The sequence below is a fragment of the Venturia canescens genome, chromosome 9 (assembly GCF_019457755.1).
Source record: "Venturia canescens isolate UGA chromosome 9, ASM1945775v1, whole genome shotgun sequence".
Taxonomy (NCBI): Eukaryota; Metazoa; Arthropoda; class Insecta; order Hymenoptera; family Ichneumonidae; genus Venturia; species Venturia canescens.
The window spans coordinates 16,119,568-16,142,462 of NC_057429.1; the positions used below are offsets into that span (position 1 = coordinate 16,119,568).

At 37.0% G+C, this 22,895-nt stretch overlaps 3 protein-coding genes across 4 annotated transcripts in view; 2 read left to right on the top strand and 1 right to left on the bottom strand.

Annotated features, from left to right (window-relative positions):
- Np (Notopleural) overlaps nucleotides 1-1,216 on the top strand; it is a 59,682-nt gene extending 58,466 nt beyond the window's left edge. The window contains exon 10 of the mRNA XM_043428689.1: nucleotides 276-1,216. Coding sequence (XP_043284624.1) covers nucleotides 276-440 — 165 coding nt within the window. The 3' untranslated portion in view covers nucleotides 441-1,216. The remainder of the gene's footprint in view (nucleotides 1-275) is intronic.
- On the bottom strand, nucleotides 1,210-3,087 carry LOC122416030 (uncharacterized). Its single transcript, XM_043428690.1, has 3 exons — nucleotides 2,939-3,087; nucleotides 2,595-2,843; nucleotides 1,210-2,289 (listed from the first exon to the last, which is right to left on the bottom strand). The coding sequence occupies exons 1-3, from the start codon at nucleotides 3,014-3,016 to the stop codon at nucleotides 2,038-2,040; spliced, it is 579 nt and encodes a 192-aa protein (XP_043284625.1). The 5' UTR covers nucleotides 3,017-3,087; the 3' UTR covers nucleotides 1,210-2,037.
- A 7,009-nt stretch (nucleotides 3,088-10,096) lies between these two features.
- Nucleotides 10,097-20,942, top strand: Ent3 (equilibrative nucleoside transporter 3). 2 transcript variants are annotated; one of them, XM_043428728.1, is made up of 10 exons: nucleotides 10,097-10,507; nucleotides 12,112-12,266; nucleotides 12,531-12,659; nucleotides 13,436-13,510; nucleotides 13,687-13,910; nucleotides 13,982-14,096; nucleotides 14,196-14,366; nucleotides 14,445-14,632; nucleotides 15,910-16,150; nucleotides 18,589-20,942. In XM_043428728.1, the coding sequence occupies exons 1-10, from the start codon at nucleotides 10,338-10,340 to the stop codon at nucleotides 18,963-18,965; spliced, it is 1,845 nt and encodes a 614-aa protein (XP_043284663.1). In that variant the 5' UTR covers nucleotides 10,097-10,337; the 3' UTR covers nucleotides 18,966-20,942. The 2 variants fall into 2 exon arrangements, with proteins under 2 accessions (XP_043284663.1, XP_043284665.1); XM_043428730.1 differs by having other exon boundaries at nucleotides 14,000-14,096.
- The last annotated feature ends 1,953 nt before the right edge of the window (nucleotides 20,943-22,895 follow it).

A 22,895-nucleotide genomic window follows, 5' to 3' on the forward strand; every position in this document is an offset into this window, starting at 1 on the left:
CGATGAAATTCAACCGAACGATTTTTTCAGCTTAGCGAGTTGATTTTTTGCAGCGAAGTAAAATTCATTCGCATTCACAGTTGATTGAACAGTTTTTCAAAAATATTTTTGCTACTGAAATCATCGAAAAATTTGATTTGAATGATTTTTAGAATTTTGCTGGGCCTTTTTCTACGATTTTTCTCGTCCATCCGATCCGTCGAATAGAAATTGATCGAGAGGATCGTTCGTTCATTGGTTGTGTTTCGAAGGATTATGGTGCATCATTTTTTCAGGGTGATAGCGGTGGACCGATGGTGATCCAGAGGCCTCGTGACAAAAGATGGATCCTCGCTGGCGTGATCAGTTGGGGAATCGGCTGTGCCGAGCCCAACCAGCCAGGTGTTTACACGAGAATTTCCGAATACCGTGAATGGATCAATCAGATACTCCAGTTTTAAGGATTTCCCGGTGGACAGTCAGTCGAATCTCAGTGAATACGAGAGTTGTAGAAATCACGAGTAAAACAGGGACTCGATCGGTTGGTAGAAGCGAGAAAAACTCAATCGACGACGTGCTTAATGTTGGACAACGAGATTCCTCGTTCCTCGTGAAAATTTCCGTGCTTTTCCAATCGCACGAATTTCATTCCAAAAAAAGTAACAAAATCATTGCAATATTTTCATCAATTTTTTTATAAATATATATATATAAATATTTTTTAAATTAAAGACGAGAAGAAAATCGTGCAAAGATCGAGCGCCCAATGTCAATTTGCACCGATAAATAAACGAGTTTAACGAAGTTTGCATTTTCCTTTAACGCAATAAGGAAATTGATCGTTATTTGGTAGGGAAAGTGAATTTTGGTGAATCATAGACATCGAAATATTCGTACCTTCGTACTCACTAAGGACAAAAAAAATTATATATATTGGGTACGTAATTATGCAAACATGATTACCAACGTAATTTACAGACTCTAATTAATTTATTTTATCTTTGGATAGCCTGATATAGATATATTTACTAGTATTATATGGATAATTTTGTAAACATACTCGTAAGAACCGAGGAGGCCCCTCTCATACGTAAAAACATATTTATAATTTATTTTTATAGTGTCCCTATGATGCGAAAGTCATTTCGATTTCTTTTCACATCGAAAACTTTCGATTGTAAATATATCACTGCAACGACAACTGTATAGCCAATAAATACAATTGATATTCTTCGAACTTTTTGTGAATCATTTCAATGAAATTTTAAAATTCTTTGTCCTTCGATTTTTTTTTTTTTGTATACTCTCGACATAATACTCGTCGTTATTGGGCGTAAAGGAGGTTAACGATGGTTTCTCTCCAGAGGGCAAGTCAAAAAGAATCTCAATATATTTTGCTAATAAATTTCTAAACAGCGTGAATGAAATGTTGCTTTTTACCATAGTAAATTTCTAAACACTTTGACGGATCATCGATGCTTGTGTTCGACCTCCTCAAATTTCGGTTGTGAAAACAATACTAATCGTAGCATTAATAATTCTACTTTACAGTTCATCACCGTTTAAACCTTTGTCAGAGCAAAATACGCAATATGATAGTTTTTATTCGGAATTCACTTGGAAATTACAACGTTTTTGGCAAAAACCTCCAAAATTGACGACATAAAAGCCTAACACTATGGTGTCGTAGTAATTTTTACAATTTTTTTCTCTCCATGTGAATATTCAAAGGCGAATGAAATTCTGCTATGTACCATAGTAAATTTTCAAACATTTCGGTGGATCGGCGATACTTGGATTTGAGCTCTTGGCATTTTATTGTGCTCAACTGTAAAATAAGCATTGAGAAACTTTCATTTGGAAACGACACGAAAATTACTAAGTTTTTGGTAAAAACCTCCAAAATGACAAAATGGGTGATATAGAACCCTGACACTATGGCGGCATAGTAATTCTTACTATTTTTCCTCTCCGTGTACGAGGCAGTTTGCGCAGCACTCCGATGAGCTATATTTGTGGATCCGAATAACGAATAACGGTCTTTTTTTTAGATGAATTTTACTGCCGTTCACCCTTCACTGAATGGTGGCGAGTGGGAATCCACTCGTTAAAATTGCCTTGACGGTCACCGAGTATGCAATGTCTAAGCTTCTCGATCATATTGGATTCACTATCCAATAAGTCAGCATCGTAAACCTCACGGAACATGTTTTCAATAGCCGTTCCGTTGGCGATACTCGCGTAAATGTCTTCAGCCTTATCAGCGTAGCCGAAGAAAATTCCTTTCAAATAGAACGAATCCAATGCGATCTGAAAATAAAAAATGCACAAATTCGAGTAGTAGGTATTTTTGGACGAAGTCGCGGACGTTGCAAGTGCAAGGAATAACAGCAGCCCGAAACGAGCATGTTCACAGAGCGAGAGGACGCCTCGTACCTATTCATGATAAACAGCAAGGTCAAAAGGTCATTCACAAACCGTGAGACAAAGCGAGCATTTTCACTTTCCGAATAAACTTTTTATCAGTTCGCAACTGCGTGACTCTAGATTTTTAAAAATAAATATTCTCTTTTGATAGTCTTCATGTTCCGTGATCTGCCCCAAGATGTGCATACCTCGTCACATTTTTCTCCGTGGCACGTTTTTGCCTCAACTTTCAAAGTGCTCAAACGCTCCAGGCGTCGACTTTCTTCATGCAACAGTGATCTAATCTCCATGACTCCAGTCCAGTAAGCGAAGTGAGCGGCTGTTCTGAGTTTTTTCTTAAACTGTGCGAAATCGTCTCGGCATTTGGTCTGTTGGGTACGTCGTTGTTCGTCTTCCGGTGGGAACGTTTCGAAATCGTGTTGAACGTTTCTATCGAGCTTCGTTATGAAATTGAAGAAAAATACAATTATGATTACAGTTAAATGGTGGAAATCGCCAAATGAGAATTCGGATCTACGCGTCTTATACTTACGTAGGAAATGAATTGCTCGAATGTTCGGCCTTCGAAGTTTGGGAAGGGGAGTGATTCCAGGGAGTTTAATGAAGGCATACTCAGAACTTTCTGGATCACTTCAAAGGTGCGCCTTTCGATGGCTTCCGATGCTCTTTCAAGGATGAAAGGCAGCATGTAGACAGTCGGCTCGTCAATGCCCATGACAAACGAATCTTTGCTCTGTTATTTCGAAATGATAAAACACGTTTCACTACATTATTGTTGAACGATTCTCGAATTTAACAGAGGCAATCGGGAAGAAGCTTAATTTCAAATTATCGGCCAAGATTTCCTATGTGTGTTTTCCACCGTCGTTAAAAAAGGCTTAAATTTAGTTTTTTTACAATAACTTGGTTCTCCGTTGAGATACGAAAATTTGGATTCAGTACTTTATTGTTGCTTTTTTTACGCTCTACAATGTAAGTCCTATACATTTTTTACTTACCGTTTATGGTTATTGAGATATACATTGAAAAAGTGAAAAATTTTAAACATTTTTATTATTTAACTTGTAAAACGTGTTCAGAAGACAAATATATTTATTTCCGAGATGACTCGTGTATCTCCTCGGGAACGACCAAAATGTTGTATCGCACAGAAACCCCGTCACAACGATCGCTTTCGAGCCCTCGTCGTTGTGGCGAGGATTGCTATGCACTAGTTGGGATTGGTCCTCGACAGACAATCGGTCGGATAACTTAGTAGTACGGCTACTCGCGATATTATTTGTATTATGGCACCAACTATGCTACTAAATAAAAAAACAAATAAACATTAAAAAAGTGTGAGGAAAAAAAGCACAATTTTTTGATGCATTTAAAAAATAAATAATATCCTTCCCAATGCCTTGATGAACAGAGTTCGAAGAGGTCGCAATCGAAAGAAAAACAAAAGAAAAAATAAGTCAACTTACAGTATTCACTCAACTATTGTAATTATTTAATTATTAAATAAATGAATTTCAAAAATTTTCGAAAACAGTTGAAAAACATTATCGCTCCTGTAAAAACTCTCTGGAATCGACTCCTCACACATAAATGTACTTGTCCCTCACAAGGAACATCACTTTGGTGTCCCCCTCCGATTTTCTTAAAACTGCTATACAGGGTGGCCCATTTTAACTTTATCATTTTGATATCTCGAAAACTGAGCGCTTTCGATGAAAACTTTTCGGACAGAATTGACAGGGTTTGGTAAGGGACGTCTAACGACGTTAGCAGTATTGACAAATTTTGGCAAAAATCTCAAATTCAAATGGAAAATTGATATCACAAGTTTTGGAGAATTGTATCACCCACTCGCTTTGCTAGCGTAATTCCAATTGTTGATTACTGTCCGAGCCATCACTCTTCACCGTCAACATCGGCGTCACCCAGTGTGCATTACGCGGAGGTTGCCGATCTCATTTTACTCATATTACTTGGCCCTGAAAGGGCCGTTTGTTTTTTTAACGACTGTTGCTGCTTGAACTAGGGCATTTCTGGTTCAAAATGGCCTCCATTGCTCTGGATGCACTGGTTGATGAGCCTATGTCTGAAATTAATAATCACCGATCTGATGGTGTTGGCATCGATTGCCGTACACGCTCTTCCAATCCGCTCCATCATATCCACTCTTGTGGTCGGTGCATTTTCGTAAACATTAGCATCCATTAATACAACACTAACTGGAAAATGTCGTACAAAATTTTTTCTTATCTAAAATCCAAATACATCAAGCAGTTGAATTTTTCTAGTAATACCTTTTGGGATAATCATTGTGGTGTTTTTTTTATCATGAGGGGTGACTTCGCGTTCAACTTTGGAAGAGTGTCCACGCCGGAAATCAATCAATAATACGGTGTCACTTCCAACATTCGGAAAAAAAACTCGTTCCATTTTAAAACGATCCGTAAACATATAACAAATTCTATATATTTATAAGTATATTTTGGAAAAAGTTGATGCATCCTTAACGATAATACGCACCGGAAGTAAGTTTCCCAGATTTCGATATTGTTGCTATGACGTCATCTGGCCTAAATAAATCGTTCGTTACTCTTGGCCCAAATCCACCTTTTGCCTCCTTTCATACTATGGAAAGTGGAGAAAGTAGTTTCGCGTTGGCATTTATTGTTGGCTGAATTGTGCAGCTGTGAGGCGTTGAAGACACTAATTGTACAGCACATTCAACTTTTTTCGATCCTTCCATCGCTAAAGTTCGTGCTGAACGGATTTCCAGTTGACAACTGCTTTGGTCCGAATACATTGCTTGATTCATGCTTTCCTATTAGTAATTTAACACCTTGAACAAATTTGTCTGTATTTTTTTGCAGAAACGCTTCTTCCTGCACAGTTTTTCTCGTTACAAATTTATTCATTTTTCTAGAAACAATGCGATGCGATTTATTACATTTCCACAGCCAATTATGAGAGGCTTTGAATCGTACATCTTCGGCTTTCTCTATATTCAGAAATTCGAGCTAGTTTTTTTTCAATAAATACCGTTGTAACTGCCTTATGAATTTTGCAGATTTGTATTTTTGCTTGACCGTTTCAACACTGTAATTCTATTTTAAACCAGATCGGATCGACATCGTCATCCTTTTCCCATATGACATCTTCAACAGCAATTGCTTCGAACTCTTTAAATGCTTCTTGAAAGTCAAGAGTTTCTTCTTGTATCATCTCGATGTAATGTAATGTAATCTTGCATAGAATCGATTAAAATTTTTTCGAAATTCTCCTTCATCTCTATTTCTACATTGTTAACAGGAGTTTGTGCAATATTCATGGCCTCGAATGTAGCCAGTGACAATTTGATAATGTCGATTAGGTTGACTTTCATGCTGGTAAAAGTTGTAGGAACAATACACCAAAAGCACAAAAAAGAACGCACAATTTAGAGCTCACTCAAATAAGTACTACTATAATGGGAATGGTTACTGCCTTCGAACATAAGAATCAGAACAGGAAAATATTTATTCATCTCACAATGCCTGATGACGTTTTTATCTGATACACGACTTGAGAATATTTGGAATGACTAATGACATTCCGTGTGTGAGAATGCCAAAAACATCAGGTGATCATAACTACTTGATAACGTTATTATCTAGTACAAACACCGGGATCATATGTCTAGGCCTTCATTTTTTCCGTCAAAGTTAAAAAAGTGTTTTATAGAGACATTTTTATCTGTAGATGAGCCTGGTACCTATTAAGGAGTTTCGGTACAGAAGTCTAAATATTAAGAAATTGCTCAAATTTGGTGATAATGTTCTTCAACATCAAGTGTGAAAACACAAATTTTTTCAAAATTTTCTTCTACTTAGTTATCGAGTAATTACGCATTAAAGCAGATTTCTTATGCCCGGAATGTATACCTATATATATGGAAACGCTATGCTTATACACGTAAACTTTAGTGATCAATTACTCGATAACTGTGTAAAAGAAAAATTTTAAAAAAATTGTCAAATTTGGCACTAAAGAATATGTTCACCAAATTTTATAAAGATCTGAACTTTTTGAAATTTTTTATGTTTTTATTATGGTTTAGCATGGCAACATTGTATCGCCTGTACCGAAACTCCTTAATTTACGTGCGGTTTACAAGCTTTTTATGATCATCGAATAAGTAATTGTGGGACCCTCGCCAAACCGCCTATGATCCAGTTCAATACGAGTTTTATACGTTCCTAAAATTATTGAATTCGTTATGAGGACGCAGGGCAACCAAATTGAACAAAATGCAGAGAGATTCACCCTTTCAGAATCTTGTATTGACTTCGCTACGTCAGAAAATCTTGATTCGAAACTATTATAACATTTTGAATCAGCAAAAACATGTAAAAAATAAATAAGCCACCGACAGGACGAGAATTAAAAAAAAGGGTAGTTCGCCCCCTTGAGACTGCTATCTTGCAAAAATGCGAAAACACGTGAACTTTATTTTCATGTTTTTATGGAAGTAGAACCCGTTTCATTCCATCATATTCATTCCTTTTCATCGTAGCGTGAGAAATATAAGAATGCAGGGGTGGCTAACACCCTGTTTTATTTTATTTTTTTTTTTTTTCGTACGCATGGTGAACTCTTCATGACTTTAGATAAGAAAAATTTTGGATTTGGTTTTATCGAAATCGGTTGAGTGCTTTTTGATGAAACTGCAAAATCAACCCTTGACATGTCTTACTTTGAAGGGTGGTTTCACCCCTTGAAAGCGTTTTTCCGCCGATAAAAAAATATACGTGTCTCTTACTTTTAGATGCTCTTTCACATATAACAGTTTCAAGTTAATTGGAGGGGAACACCAAAGTGACGTTCCTTGTGAGTCGCTGTTACGACTCTTCAGTCAGCCCCACCGTTTGGGCTTTGAAAATTAACCCGATTGGGGTATCGTTAGTCGCTGGAGAGAAGAAGCATTTTTTGTGAATTGTACGAAGTGGGTACGTTCATCGGGAAAAATGGGATATTTGTTCAATTGTTTTTTAGAATTAGAATAAATACAAAAATGTCAAAAAAGTTAAAAGATGTGCCCTGCTTTAAGATCGACACACTGAATTCCCCATGTTTTATTTAAAAAATTTCATTTCGGTTGTAACGAATTAGACTTACTTCTTCTCCAATTGGGATGGCCAAAGCCCCAGCAAGAACCATTAGAAAAACTGTGCAATGACGAATTTTTTCCATTTTGACAAAGCAGAAGGAGCTTTCAACGAATCAGTATAACTTTAATCTCTAGAAACTTTTAAATGGTTTGAACGAGCTCATGTGATTTGTACTTGGCGAAGAACTCGGCATTTATAGGATTCGAAGACATTGTAATCTTAAATTTCGTTATTTTTGCATTTACAATCATCATAAATTTTCTTTGTCAACGAATCGTGCGTCAGCACCGTCGATAGTGAGACGGCTCCGATTTCTGTATCTTCTGTTCGTGACTATTTTCTAATCGAAAAATTATCAAATAACATGCGAGATAAAAAAATCCCATCACGTAATATTCAAATTCTGGACAAGCTATTTGCAGAATAACTTTCGATAAAATTCCCTATTTTGCCAACGCTGCATTTGGACTTCTTCGGTTGGTTCATGAAATAAAAATTTTACGAAGATAAGAATTTCTCAGACTCCAGCTCAGAAACCAAACGAATGATCCCCACCCTTTCGACCCTCTCAAAGGCCCTACATTTTACAAGTATATACCTGAGGTTTGTCAGTTTTTTTCTAGCTGCGGTAGAAAGCGGACGGCGTTAGTGAAAATGAGTGAGCTTACCATCGAAGAAAAGGTTTTTCTCATTGTTGAGTGCTTCTACACAAGAGGAAAAATGGAAAAATTTACAGCGAAGCATTTAAAGGATGCCGTACTAAGTTCGGAACTAATAGATTTTCGTGCGAAACTACTTTTAAAAAATGAGAATAATTTTTTTGGCTATATTGATTTTTCTATAGCGTTCGATAAATAATCTTTTTTCGAAGTTTCTGCAAATTCTCACGGCTATATTGTTCTTTTTTACAGAGTAATTGATAGTTTTATTCGATCGCGTGACTCTGCAGGGCCGTAGGAAAGATTTACCAGGCCCTTCAGTCTCTTCAGTCTGGAGTTGAAAAATATTTTAAAGAAAATCCACATTTTTCGATTGGCAAGGCCGAGAAAGCTTCGAAACTGAGTAAATCAACTGTGCACAGGATTCGACGCTATTTTATAAAAATGCACCTTTACAAAATATCCACGCGTCAGTTGTTAGCTGAAGACGCAAAAGAAAAGAGATAAGTTCTGCAACACGATTACTCAAATGTTCGAAAATGAAGAATTGAGTGAAAAAGCAATCATTTTTTCTGACGAAGCGTATTTCTGAGTGAATGGTTACGTCAACAAACAAAATCATCGTTTTTGGGGCTCGCAAAATCCTACAGTCGTAATGGCAACTTCTCTTCATCCCTGAAAAGTGACCGTGTGGACAGCCATGTCAATAGAAGTTATCCACCGGAGAGACATACAAAAGGAATGTCTGAGACAAAGTTCTTTATGCGAAGAAGAAAGGTCTCGTTGAATTTTTTATTTTATGCAAGACGGAGCAGCTCCTTATCGCACACAAGAAGTATTTGAGATTTATTTCAGACGAAACATTAGAACATGTTTTTAATAATTTTAGGAAGCATTTGAATATTTGTGCCAAGTCGAATGGTTCTCATTTCGAAAATATTTTTAAATTAATAGTTTGTACTAATAGTTTTTTGTTACATATAATAAAATTGACGTGAAATAAAAATGACGACTTTCCTTTATTAAGAAACATTAAAATTTTTCCAGTCCTTTCATTACTTAAAAAATAGTGATTCATTAGTTTTCACACATTCCTATGGGACACCCTGTAAGAAAAATAATTTTTTTTGTCCCCCTTGATGTTACTGATGCAAAGCTGTATGGCGGGAATATTTTTAAATTCATCAGATTCTCATCTAGATTTTTTCTTCCATGGGAGTTAAGTTCGCATTGCCACAATATGTGATCTAGAGTATCCTGTTGTTTTCGGCATTTACGTTTGTCTGAGTCTACAATCGTGAATGCCCTTCGCTCACCATTGCAGTGAGGAAAGCGACATCTTTCGTGACGCGACACTATTCGTTGGCGAACAAGATTGAGTTTTGAATCTCGAGACAAACAAGCAAGTTTACATGCACACGTTTTTGGGTTCAGAACAATCGCACTTCTGTTTTCATTTCGAACCAGAGATGCTGATGGAAAATTCATCAAATCACTTACAGTTGAAAACCCAGAAATGGCTCTCCTGCAAGCAACTCTTTTACCCATCAAATGTCCCATGCTGCTATTAAAAGTGTTATTTCCAACTGGATCTAGTGAACTAGTGAGTATGAGAAGGAAAATGAGCTCGAATCCTCTCTAAATAATGCTGGAAAACTATATCCGCATGGGAAGAATTCGAAAAAGTTGATTCAAAGGGCGAATTAGAATTGGAGTTCGAGCTACGTTCGGGTACGGAAGTCGTGCGAGCTGTTGCGCAGCCGCCGGAGCGCCGGGTCGATGCGCGCGCACAAATCAATGTCGAATTTTTCAAAGCATGCGCGCTCGTGGTCGATGCACTTAGGGGTAGAACGGGGTGGGAAAAAAAATAGACACAATTGAAGAGTGGCTCGAGCGGCCGTGTCTGGTGCCGTGTGGCACCCTCGTGCAGTGTTTGTTGTTAGGATCCATAACAGTAGTGAAAATTCAAGTAGAAAAACTCATCAAACGAGTCAGAAAGTTATTCACGGGTCAAATTGACCCGGCGCTTAACTGGGTTCAAAAAACCCTTCTACATATCGTTAGGAGAATGAAAACATAAAATTTGAAATAAAGAGGCATACCATCTTGGGGAAATAAGTCGTGCGATATGGATGAGAACTTGAGCAGGGGTTACGTCCAACTGGGCAAAGCCAGAGGGATGAACGACTTCAAATTAAACAATGGCTTCAATCATCTCTCTCCACCGGTCGACAAATGCAACTTCATCTATTTGGCGCTTGTGCTTGCTGGTGTTGGTTTCCTCATGCCCTACAACAGGTCGTGTACATCAATAAAACAGCCCGACTCGATTTTTTTTCGCCTTAACTTTACCAGCTACCAAAAGACTTTGCAGTGTTTCAGTTTCCTCGAGTTCGTACATTCTAACTGAATTTCGTATGAGATTACTTCGAATTGTAACTGACTTTTTTTATCGCTGAATTCAATTCATTTTAGTTTGGTTAGGTTCGATTATATTTATGTATCGATTTGTTTACCTTTGCTTGACACAATTTCGATCCGTTTTCATCAACTTGAGTTCGATCTTAAGGAAGTTCACGCGAATCTAATGAAAATCGAAAATTCCAAGTTTAAGATGATGGATCAGTCGGTAATCACAACCGTGAGTGCGAGAGAGATAGCTGCAAATTTTGAAAAGGAAATTTTTCCACATCGTTCGTCTGATCGAAAAAATAAAAATGTCATCGGATCTTTGCGATCGTGCTGCGTACGATGACATTTTTATTATTTTAATCGGACGAACGATGTCAAAGAGTTTCAATTTCAAAAATTCGAGGTGTGATTACCGACTGATCCATCATCTTAAGAGTTGACATACGAAAATCACATTTTTTAAGGGTTATACATCGGCTCTTATGGCAGGCACACTTCCTGTGTGACGATTTGGATTTAATGAAATGAGATCCTCCCAACTTTAGAGAGCCAAAAATGAGAATAAGAAAATATAATGTTTTTCAATATCAATGATGTCCTGAGAAAGCCTTGTTACCGGTAAAAGTGACTTGGAAATGGAAAAAGAAAAACACTTATTTTAGGTAATAACGAGTAATAACGACATAAACAGTGGAAGGTTTAACAACACCATGAGCCAGTTGGTTTAAAATATAGATATGCATATGCATATAAATAGAAAATGGCTGTTGTCACATTTTGCTTGACGATTTTACTACGAAAGTATTTTAGCTGCTATCATTATATTAAAAATTTATCAATCTGAAAAAATAAGTTACACTCAATTTTAATAATTGCGAGAATAAATTTTAATCGTTTCTTCGATCATGAAAAGAGCAAAAAAGTTCAGCTGCTTTTTTGAATCACAAGTAACGCATGATCTTCCTCAAGGCTTTGTTTCTCTTTGGTCAATTTATCCTGCCCCGAACAATTGTATTAACAGTTTTTGGCTTCTCCACTGTAGGTCGAGTTCATCGTTTCAAAATATTTGTAATCATAAGAGCCTCTGTAAATTTACTCCGTCGATAAGTAAACTTATTTACTTATTCTCAAATGTTATATTGAAAAAAGTGTTTTTTTTTTTCAAGGAGAAAAAACATTCGAATCCAATGCTATTTGAGTGTCGGGGCGTTTTGGAATGTTTTCTCTTGTGTTAATGTAAATTTATTCGAATTTTATGAACCTTTTTCATGTTTAATTGAAACCATAGTACAGTTTATCGGGGCTTGTCTGAATTACGTTCTGTTTAGTCGACTTCGACTCTAATTGCTTAACTGCATGATTAAGAATTTAATATAAATATCAGAATCTTCATCGACGAACGAGGAGAAATTATTTAGCTACTCATAGCTGAGAGCCAGACTATACTCTGCTCAAAATAATGGACATTGACAAAAGACTTTTTTTTACAGCTTTATGATGGCGGTGGATTACTTCAAAGCCAGGTACCCGGACACAACAGTAATATTCGATATGTCCGTGGTGTACGTGACGATGGCGTTCTTCGCTGTTTTTGCCAACAACATCCTAGTCGAGAGTGTTTCCCTTAACAAACGCATTACTTTTGGTAATATGAAACTCTATCGATCGCTTCCCTTTCACTCCCTTTTCCTCTTTCTCTTTTTTTCTAATTTTTCCTATTTTATTCGATAAAACCGGATCGAGTAGAGTAACGGGTTGAACTGTAATTACACGTTTGATATTTATAAATGGGGAAAAGGCTCTTTAGTTTTTGGTCAGATGTACACAGAAAGCGAAAGGATTTTTTATTTATATAGAAGATTCAAGTTGATCAAATTAATCAATTTTTTCTTTTTTCCTCTTATTCCAGGTTATCTTGTCTCGGTGATAACACTAAATTTCGTCGTAATTTCGGAAATTTGGTGGGAGTTGTTCGGCGAAGCGACCTCGTACACGATCAATTTGGTCGCCGTTGCAGTCGTCGCTGTCGGATGCACTGGTTCGTCGAAAATTAAGCACTCTCAAGCATTTCGTTTTACGAAAAACAAAATTATTTCACCGAACATTTGACCTTTTAAGGAAGGTTTTAGTGATGGTACCAATGACATTTAATTTTTATCATTTTCACCCAAAAATGATAGAAAAATTCCGATTTTTTTATATCGCAACGATAATCGTTTATTTTGTTTTCGATTCCACGCAAAGATCGTCGTAGAAAAATTATTTTGCCTCACAGGTCGTTGTGCTAGCTTCTTGCTGGTGACTAATTCTCCCAAAATTTCGATCTCGACGATCGTTCATAAGCGTCTCCAATGACATTCGGATACTTAATTTGCGTACTTAAGGAGGTTCAAGCGTATCATATAGAAAAATTATTTTTCAACTTTGGACAATAACATTTTTTAAGCAGAAAGCTTGAGACAGTATTAAACTTTCTTGCGTATCGATGATTCACCGTCTCGAAATTGAGATATTTATTGTCCAAGTTCCCAATTTTTCGAAAGCTTCCATAAGAGCTCATGTTTAACCTGTCAACAGTGAATATCTCGATTACCGGACGGTGAAACCTCTCCAAATTTTTCACACATAATTAAGCGTTGTACAACAAGATTCACGCAAATTTTCAATTCATTAACTTGGAGTAGTAAAATCCAATGTACTTTTCGTATAGTATCTGATATTAATCGCTCGAACTTCCTTAATCTTCGTATCATTAAAACGTAAGTAAATGAAAAAAATGAATTGTAATTCGTTGCAATATTACTTCGATTTCAGTTCAGCAGTCGAGTTTCTATGGATACACGTCGATGTTGCCTAGTCGTTATACCCAAGCAGTCATGGCTGGAGAAAGTGAGTGTTTTCAACTAGAATAGTTTCTCTGAGGATTCTACTTGGAAAAAAAACTGCGTGCCTCCATCTGCAATAATCGGCAATAAGCAAATATTCCGAAAGAAATAAACCATTTTTAGGTGCTTTACTCGCCCAGGAAAAAAAAAACAAACAAAACAAAAAAAAATGAATTTCAGGTGCCGCGGGCTTTTGGGTGTCGGTTAATCGGATTCTGACGAAATCGTTGGTGAATGACGAGCGTGGCAATACGTCGATGTTTTTCTCTCTATCGATAACAACAATAATAATGTGCTCGGTGCTCCATTGGATCGTGCGGAAGACCGAATTCGTTCAGTTCTACGTGAATCTCTGTCAAGAACGAAACCGAATAATTTTGGAGCCGTCGGAAGACGTGGGCCTGGTAATTTATTGATAAAAAAAGATGAGTGCCTCGTTATGAGGTTATTCGATGAATACTTTCAACGATTCCAGATGGATCCGTTGGACCAGACGAACGATCCGAGCAAAGGCCACTACGGTGTGTTGAAAATTCAAACGAGCCCGTTAGGGGCTGATGCCGCAGGTGGCAGCACCGAAGCAGCGAACGGTACTCCGATCATTTTTAATAATTCGGAAAGCGAGCTGAGCTCTCGGCATTGCAGACTTTTGATGAGCTAATAAGCTGGATAATTGAACGGGTTTTTAGGCTCAGGACAGTACTCGGCGTTTTCGTTCAGCAATCCCGTTTATGAGCCAGGCGCCCCAGCCAACAATCCGCCTGGGAATAACGGCCCGACGTACAAGGTCGAGGACGTCGTCGTGATCCAGGGAACCTATTACAGGAGCCAAGGAAACAAACACTGGGCTAGCATAAAACGTAGAAAAAACTCGGCGAAAATGTAACGAAATTTCAGAACTCGAAAGCGAAGTTTTTAACCATCCGGCTTTTCTGCAGGAGGAATGATGGCGAGGTTCGAAGTCGCCAAACTGATATTTCCCTACATGGCTAGCATCGGCATCGCTTATTTCGTAACTCTCTGTCTCTATCCGGGAATCCTGTCTGAAATAATATCGTGCAAATTCGAGTCGTGGATGCCAGTTATCCTCATGGCGACTTTCAACGGTGCTGATCTCCTCGGCAAGGTAAACGCTTGATATTTCTACTCGCCAACAACTTTGGCATTCTGATCCAAGCGATTAAGGCCTTGTCATACACTTGTCATGGGCGGAGAAAAAGAAGAACATTTTTTTATTAGATATTCTTCGAGTACAACGTCTGAAGAATATTATCACCAAATTTCACAATGATTCGTAGATATGGGTATTTCAACCGATCGTTGAATCTTTAAACGCGGTTATCTCAGAATCGTATTTTTTGAAAAATACCTTTACGGTGGACACGATTATAAAAAAAAATGTTGGAAATTGAAATTTGCAAATTGCTTCCTCAAGATGGTCAAGATGCACGATGCTCAAAACTTACTCTATGAGGCGGTATATTTTTTGGCTTCCTCGTAGAGGAAGCTTTAAGCATTGTTCTAAAAGCTTGAGAAAGCAATTTCCCAAATTCAATACCAACCTTCCTATTATGATAATCTATTTATAAAAAAAAAAAATTAGTAATAAATTTTTTAATTTCTGGAAGTTAGAGCGTCGACGCCCATTTTTTAAAAATTTCAAAACGTCGTAGGATTCGTATTTTTTTTCAAATTCTGACAAAATTATCAGGCAATAAAGAGCTTGTTCGGATTAACATCTATGCAAAACGGTAGCCCTGTATCTCAAATCGTTTTCGAATTATAAGCGTTGGAATTTTGCAGTGTCATAACATACACACACACACGCACGCACAAACACACACACACATCCGGACATTTTTTCTAGATATAATTTTTTGATGTTTTTGGACATTTTGAGAACATTAACATTGAAAACTGGAAAAAAAAAATTTTCATCGTCACTCTATGAGGAAGCAAAAACTATATTAATCCGATCCATACGAAATTTGTACCACTTATTTATTATAATAATAGCTAGGACCAGGACGAAGGATTTCGTATTTTGTTGGAAAAAAAAATTTGTAATAAAAAAACTGAAAATTGAGTACCTCAAAAAATGAATTTTTTTTTAAAACTGTCACCATTTTTTTTTAAATCAACATTTTTACAAATCCTTCGTCCAGGCCCGAGCTATTATCATAATAAGTAAGTGGTATCAATTTCGTATGGATCGGATTGATAGTTTTTTAGTTATCAAGCTTCGAGTGCATAGGACCTTCAGTAATCGCTGATGTCGCAAAAGGATTTTTCCAAACCTCGGATTAATCCTCTCGGAAGTTCGATGATTAATGGAAGATCGCAAAGAACGGCGGGTTCTTTGCGATCTTTGAAAACGTTGACTATCATTTTTCGCTTTTCTAGGTCCTCGCGTCGATACCTCACGAGTGGACGAGAACCCAACTCTTGTATTTCTCCGGCGCCCGAGCTGTTCTAATTCCTCTTTTCCTCCTCTGCGCCATACCGAGGAGTGCGCCGATACTTTCAGGAGAGGGCTATCCCCTAGTTTTCTCATTGTTACTTGGTCTGACCAACGGCATCGTCGGCAGTGTTCCAATGATCCAGGCGCCGAGTAAAGTGCCCGAGCAATACCGTGAACTTGCTGGTAATTCAAATTCTCTATTTGTCCAAGCGAATTCAAATCATTTATTCTTTAAGGCAACTCCTTTACTGCATGCTAGTCAAATGAGTGCTTAATTTTCAAAACGCTTTTCGACCAAGTTTAACGTACCGATCAAATGTATTGTTAGTGGATTTTTATTGCAGCATATCTTATTAACATGTAAAAATATAAAAAACGCTAGTTTTGCAAAACCATCAACTGATAAATGCAAATTTCCATGCTGACACATTTTCACTGGTATTTTTCAAAGAATTATCTGCGTTTTTTCATCGATTTTATCGCAACAAGTCTCATTTTGTTCGTCAACCGGTTCTCTATGAATCCACCATGTAGTTGTTTTTTTTAACTTGATCGTTTCACCGTTGCAGCTAATTGTTCATTAAGTGAAAAAACTCTTTCATTCATAATTTCTGAAGGAATGAGTTTAAAGGAAAATCTACTTGGTGAATTCATAGAGGATCAGTTGAGGAACAAAATGAGACTCGGTGCAATAAAATCGGTTAAAAAATACAGATGGTTCTTTGAAGAATACCTGCGAAAATGTGTCATCATGGAAATTTGCATCTATCAGTTGATAATTTTGCAAAACTATCATTTTTAATATTTTTTCACGTTAATAAAATATGCTTGAATACACATCTACTAACAATAAGTTTAATCGGTACGTTGAACTTGGTCTAAAAACGTTTTGAAAATTTAGCACTCATTTGACTAGCATGCAGTACAGGAGTTACCTTAAGGAAGTTCAAAGATAGCATACGAAAAATACATTAGATTTTTTAATTCCAATGAGTTAACGAATTGAAAATTTGCGTGAATCTTGTTGAACAGCGTTTAATTAAGTGTGACAAATTTGGAGGGGTTTTGCGGTCTGGTTATTCATTGTTGAAAATGACAGGTTAAACATGGGCTCTTATGGAAGCTTTGAAAAAATTGGGACCTTCAACAATAAATATGTCAATTTCGAGACGGTGAATCATCGGCATATTCCGCCAGAAGTTTAATATTGTCTTAAGTTTTCTGGTTAAAAAATTTTATTGTGAAATCGAATTTGCTGGTAGAGACTCTTCACAGGAGCCATCGCATTTCCAATTATTTCGAAAAGTTTGTTCTCTTATAAAAAAAAGTAATTGTACAAGTTCATGGAATATTGCAATTGTATTTTTCATTTCTTCTGTCGATCGCGACCTCTTGCAACTTCGTAGCCTGTCGCATTGTAAATATATTCATTATTTTTTGAGCTTATAAAAAACTATGCGGTGATCACTCGAGTCAAGTTCATTCAAAAGAATCCCTACAATAGGGGAGACCGGGGCTGGATGGCCAACTTTTCAAATTATTGCTTGTAAACAAGGAACTAAAGACGATTTGTTTTTGTGTCAACTGAGCCCACGGTCGGGCCAAGTCGACACAAACACTGGGGCAAGTCGACTGTGGTACTATTTTTACCTGATAATCAACTACGTATTAGTGAAATTAACAAAAACGGATCGATATTATTTATTTGATAAGTTGAACAATCAATACAAAATGTTGACATAAGTCAATGTATAAAGTTCATTTTTGTTCGTAAGAGTGAAAAAAAGGAATATTTCATCCCCATTCTCGTCATCGCAATCAGAATTACAGTTTCTACACACATCAAATATTATGGGTAATTATGTCGAATCACGGCTCCACCTCAAAAAGGGTCAAAATTTTTTTTTAATTTCCTAACGCTAGTAGATGGTAACCTATGTAATATTAAATAAAAAAAAAAATTAATAAATGTAATATTAAATAAAAAATTAGATAAAAAAAATTGGAGCTGCTTTGAGGTGAAGCCGCGATTCGACACAATTACCATATTATGTTTTTACTGGCACGGCTAGGCCCATTTAGAGCACTCATATATGTTCGTCGACTATCAGCAAATTATAGCGGTAATTGAGAAAAAATTTTATTCACAATTGTAGTTCAATATACGAACTTTCATGCCGTGAATTATTGTAATAATTGAAAAAAAAAATCAAGGCTGCAAGAGACAGATAAGGTTGCGACATAAAAATTTGGTTTTGTATCAGGACTTATGAAAATTCTTCACTGTTTCTAAGCGACGTGTCGCTCCGACGCGTTGAGAAACACCTGAATGAGAAAGAGGTTACAATGAACAATAATATGAAAGGGCGTATGCTTACATTCCGTAGTTCGGATGTTGTTGAATGTCAACTTTCCCCGTTGGCCAATTAGCTCCGGTCTCCCCTACACTCTCACCGGAAATACCATGATTCTTCCTCTTTTCGAGCTAATTAGCCAGAACGCATTTACTTCCCCCGTAGCTTCCAACGATTATCCAACGCCAGAAAAACCTGTATTGCTAATAATCCGTTTCCAGAACTCTTAGCATTATTAAGCAACGCATTTGCCTCTGCTCGTTACAGGCAACATCATGACCTTGTCCTACACGACCGGCTTGGCCATTGGTTCGGTGCTGGCTTACGTCCTCGACGCTTGTTTGGGACCGGTCGTCCAGGTTAAGGACATTTGTACAAATTTAACGAAAATCTCACCACCGGCTGGCAACGCGACGGTTGAAGTTTTCATCACCGTTGCAAAAGCAACTGTTGAAACTGTGACGAAGATTCCGAATTTGGGAACGACGACAACAGCGCTGACAACCCTTCTGACGACGCCAATTGTCATCAATAGTACGTTGTCGCTCCTTAATACCGGATTGGTCAATGCTTCGAGTACAGCCTTACCAAAAGTCATCGCAAATGCCTCCTCAACGATCAGTAACTCTATTCTACAACACTAACTTCATCTTCCGAACTTCTATAATCATCCTGAGCTTTTCTTTCGAGCAAAAATCTTTCTTTCGTTCCTTAAATATGTAAAAATCATTATGAAACTCTGAAGCGTTGATCCCTGACGATTTTTCCCAAGGGCGATTCACGGTGAGTAGAATCAGCCGGGAACAAAAATCCTGACAGACCCGAGGATGGGATCTGGCGAAGAAAAATGCCGAAAAGTTTCGTTCTCCTCTGTTTCAACAATCGGGCAGAAGCAACGATGAGAAAAAAGCTTGCTAATTGTTTCGTATTATTTGTTGACCCCAAACGTTGAGTTGACTGCCGCTGATGAATTGAAATCCTTGAAATTTTTATTTCTTCGTATCTTGGCCATCCGCTAACAAATTGTTCTTCAACTACAGTTAGCACGATGATGGGGATTATGATACAAAAACTGAAGTTTGTAACTTGCGAGCTGTTTCGGTATCGTGAAAATTGATCGTTTCATTTTTATTCTATGAATTCTGGCTTCCTGGTCGGAGCCAATTTGACTCGCGACCGAACCACGCTCTCGGGTGAAAACTCAATTGCACTTTGGTCGAACTTATGCCACGGTGGAAGCGATTGACGAGAATAGTGAGATTGTGATGAAAACAGAAATTCAGAATTAGGATTATTTTCCAACTGCTTTTTATTCGAATGACTCAATTCTCAGGAAAATCATGTTTTTCAATGATTTTCTTTGTGCACTATGTCCATTTTGAACATTCCAAATAAATGGAAATTTCAAACTCTTTCTAATCGAAGGTTTCATCGCATTTTAACTCTTGTCCACGTGGCCTGAAACTTTTTGCATCTCGAACATCCGCGGTGAACGCGAATCATGGAAAGTCAATTTTTCCCCCAAAGTCCTTTCGACTAATCGAAAACTAAAACAATCCAATTTTTCCGAGCAATTATCACGAAAATGTCAAAATCAGATTTTCTTTTCTACGATCATCCAAAGATAACGAAAAACAAACCCAAACGACAAAAATTCTCTTCAGATTCATCTCGTTTAGGAATCTCATCAAATTCTAATCTTTCCACCCAACAGACTTCACGAAACATTGCAGAGTGGAAAAACATTGCAATAATGAGACGTTTAACCGAGGGAGCAACTGTGCAAAAACAGAATGCGAATGCCAGTCGTGCATCATACGATGGTCGTGGTTTTTCCAGACATATCTTTCTAAATACGAATAATCCGATGACGCTGAAGTTTGCAAATTCGGAGTCCAACGAAACGATCTAAAAAGAGCCTCAAATAATTCCAGTAACTCTCCAATTTCGTTTTCTGCCGAATTTGCAATTCGTAGTTTTTCAAGCTGCACCGATGCTTCGTGAAATAAAAATTGAGTGAATTACGAATATCGTTCATTTCGTTGGAGTCCAATACAAATATCTATTATTTAAATTTCTGAAGCCATATCAGGACCAAAATCCACGAAGTATTACGCCCGAACGTGATTTCCATGCCGAATTGACGATCCGTTCATTTTTGTATGATTAAAAACCCATTGCCACGGCCCCAGAGATGACGAGGTCGTAAATTCTGTAGCATCGTTTAATGTAAATATCGTCCAACAGCTGGACAGGAGGATCTAAGCAGCAGCATATTTCTATTGAGCTAAGTAAAAAGTGATATCGAAAAAAATGAAAAAACAATCGATTTCTCGAGATACGCAAAGTCCGTAAATTTACGAGATTACAAAGCTTTGAAACCACAGTTTTTTCGATGTCAATTCCGCACTTCGAATTCTGGTATTTCCTTGCCACACTTACATTGCTTTTCAAATTTATGCATCATGTACATATATATAATGAATACGATAAAATGTACTTAGCTCCTAGTTCAATAGCAGTCGTAATGGGTAAACATTTTTACCTTTATTGTCTGTAAGAATTGAGAGATTAAGCGATTGTTATTATTGCGAGAAATAAATGTCAAATGTTCGTCCCCATTTTGGTATTTTTTGTGTTTCAGTGTTCTCTAGCTTCGTTATTTAAATGTACGAATATCCACGTATGAAATTTATCAAAAATCATGAATCTTGAGCTAAAGATTGATGATCATGTGCCTTTCCAATCCTATCGATGCTACCCACAATTTTAATGGTGGAATTAGTGTCAATTATAAAAACTTTTTTGTGTCATGGAACGGAATTTCCGTATGGTGAAACGAGATTTCTTCGAAATTAAATCCGACGATAGATTTTGTCCGAGGGGTTTTCACCGGAAGCACTTGGTTTTCGGGATTTTGGGGTGGCAGGGTTGGGGCGGGCCACCCGATATATGAACAATGAAACTTGGGTACTTCGAAGTACCTTAAAAACTATCCCCAAATACCGGATTTCAAGACTCCAAATGCTCGAGGTCACTCACAAAAATATTAATTGGGAAAAAATTGCACAGTGTTCGAGCTTCGGAAAAGTTCGTGAAGAAAATTTATCACAGATTCCGTTTCTTTTAAATAAACATTACCTTACGGAGCTTTTAAGAAAGAAAACACGAAAAAACTTTAGTTTTTGACGTGTCGAAAGCGGATGCCAATCATTACGTTGGACTGCTGGTAACAGCTGATTGAAATTAACCCTCTCGAGCCGTATGTTGCTTCTACGCAACATGAACTTCCAGGCCCAATAAAACTGCATCGGTCAGTAAGGTCGGGGTTCTAACTGCCTATTTCCATCAAGCAAGATTAGATTGCACCACAGATACTTCTAAATCTAGAGATAAACTGCTTTAACCCATCGAAATATCAATATGAAGTGGGCGTTTCATGTTGAGTTGGCGTTGTGTGAAAAGGTGCTTTAGTTATCGCAAAAGAAAAGTGAATATACATTTTTTTTTTCGTACTCCAAACGTTATTTCCTTTCAAAGGGAAGCTAATATGATGTATTTAAGGTATTAGGTCCTAGATTCATTCGTAAATTTTCCTGATTTTGCTTCCCAGGGACCTGGTGCTGCGCGCAGCGAACATTCAAAAATTCATATTTCCCAACAAAAAAACTGAAATGCCACAATGGATTCGGAAACTAGAAAGTATTTTTAGATAAAATTATGAAGGGAATCATTTCCCGTCAATGCGAAATAGATCTCGGTCTGAGAGGGTTAAGGCAAATTCAGGAATCACGCGAATTTCATCAAATTCATTTTTGAGACTGACTCACGTGCTTTCATTCGTCCATTAGTTTCACTTTTTTTAACGGATTGACCATTCCTTTTTATCTGTGCCATTGCACCGATATAAAATTACTTTCGCACAATAAAAATGTTCCCTGGGTTATGTGTATTTCAAATGTCATTAACTAGTCAAGTTGAAGTATAAATTTTATCTTTTATGATATTCTTAAAGCATTTTATTACAATTTTGTGATAAAAATATTCTCAATGTGAGCGTTTATTTATTTTATTAATAATTTAGACTTGAATTTAACAACATAAAGTAGTTGTGAACTTGACTAATCATAGAACGGCCGAACAGCTTTAAAGATGATGGTTCACAAAGACTTTGCCTTCAAATCGATTGTTTTAGTTTGTGCTTTTGAAGCTCGATCGGTTATCGATCGGTGAAGTTGAAGATAAAGCTTGCTCCGAGTTAGAAGAAAAAACCAAATTTTATAGTGATTTCTCAAGTTTAAAAAAAATCTTTCCCTCAAAAGCTGAATTTTTGATTTCCAAGCCCTCGCACAAGCCGTTTCAAATATCACTGGCGAATAATCGAACACTATCAATATACCATGCATACAGTTTCAGGTTAGTATATTTTTTCGAGATCACCAGATGAATAATAATAATAATAATACTAAGAATAATAATGACGTGAATAACATTGCTAATCATAATAATATCAATAAACGTGCCTATAAATTCAAGACAAATATTCGAAGAAGCAGCAACACAAATACTAAAAG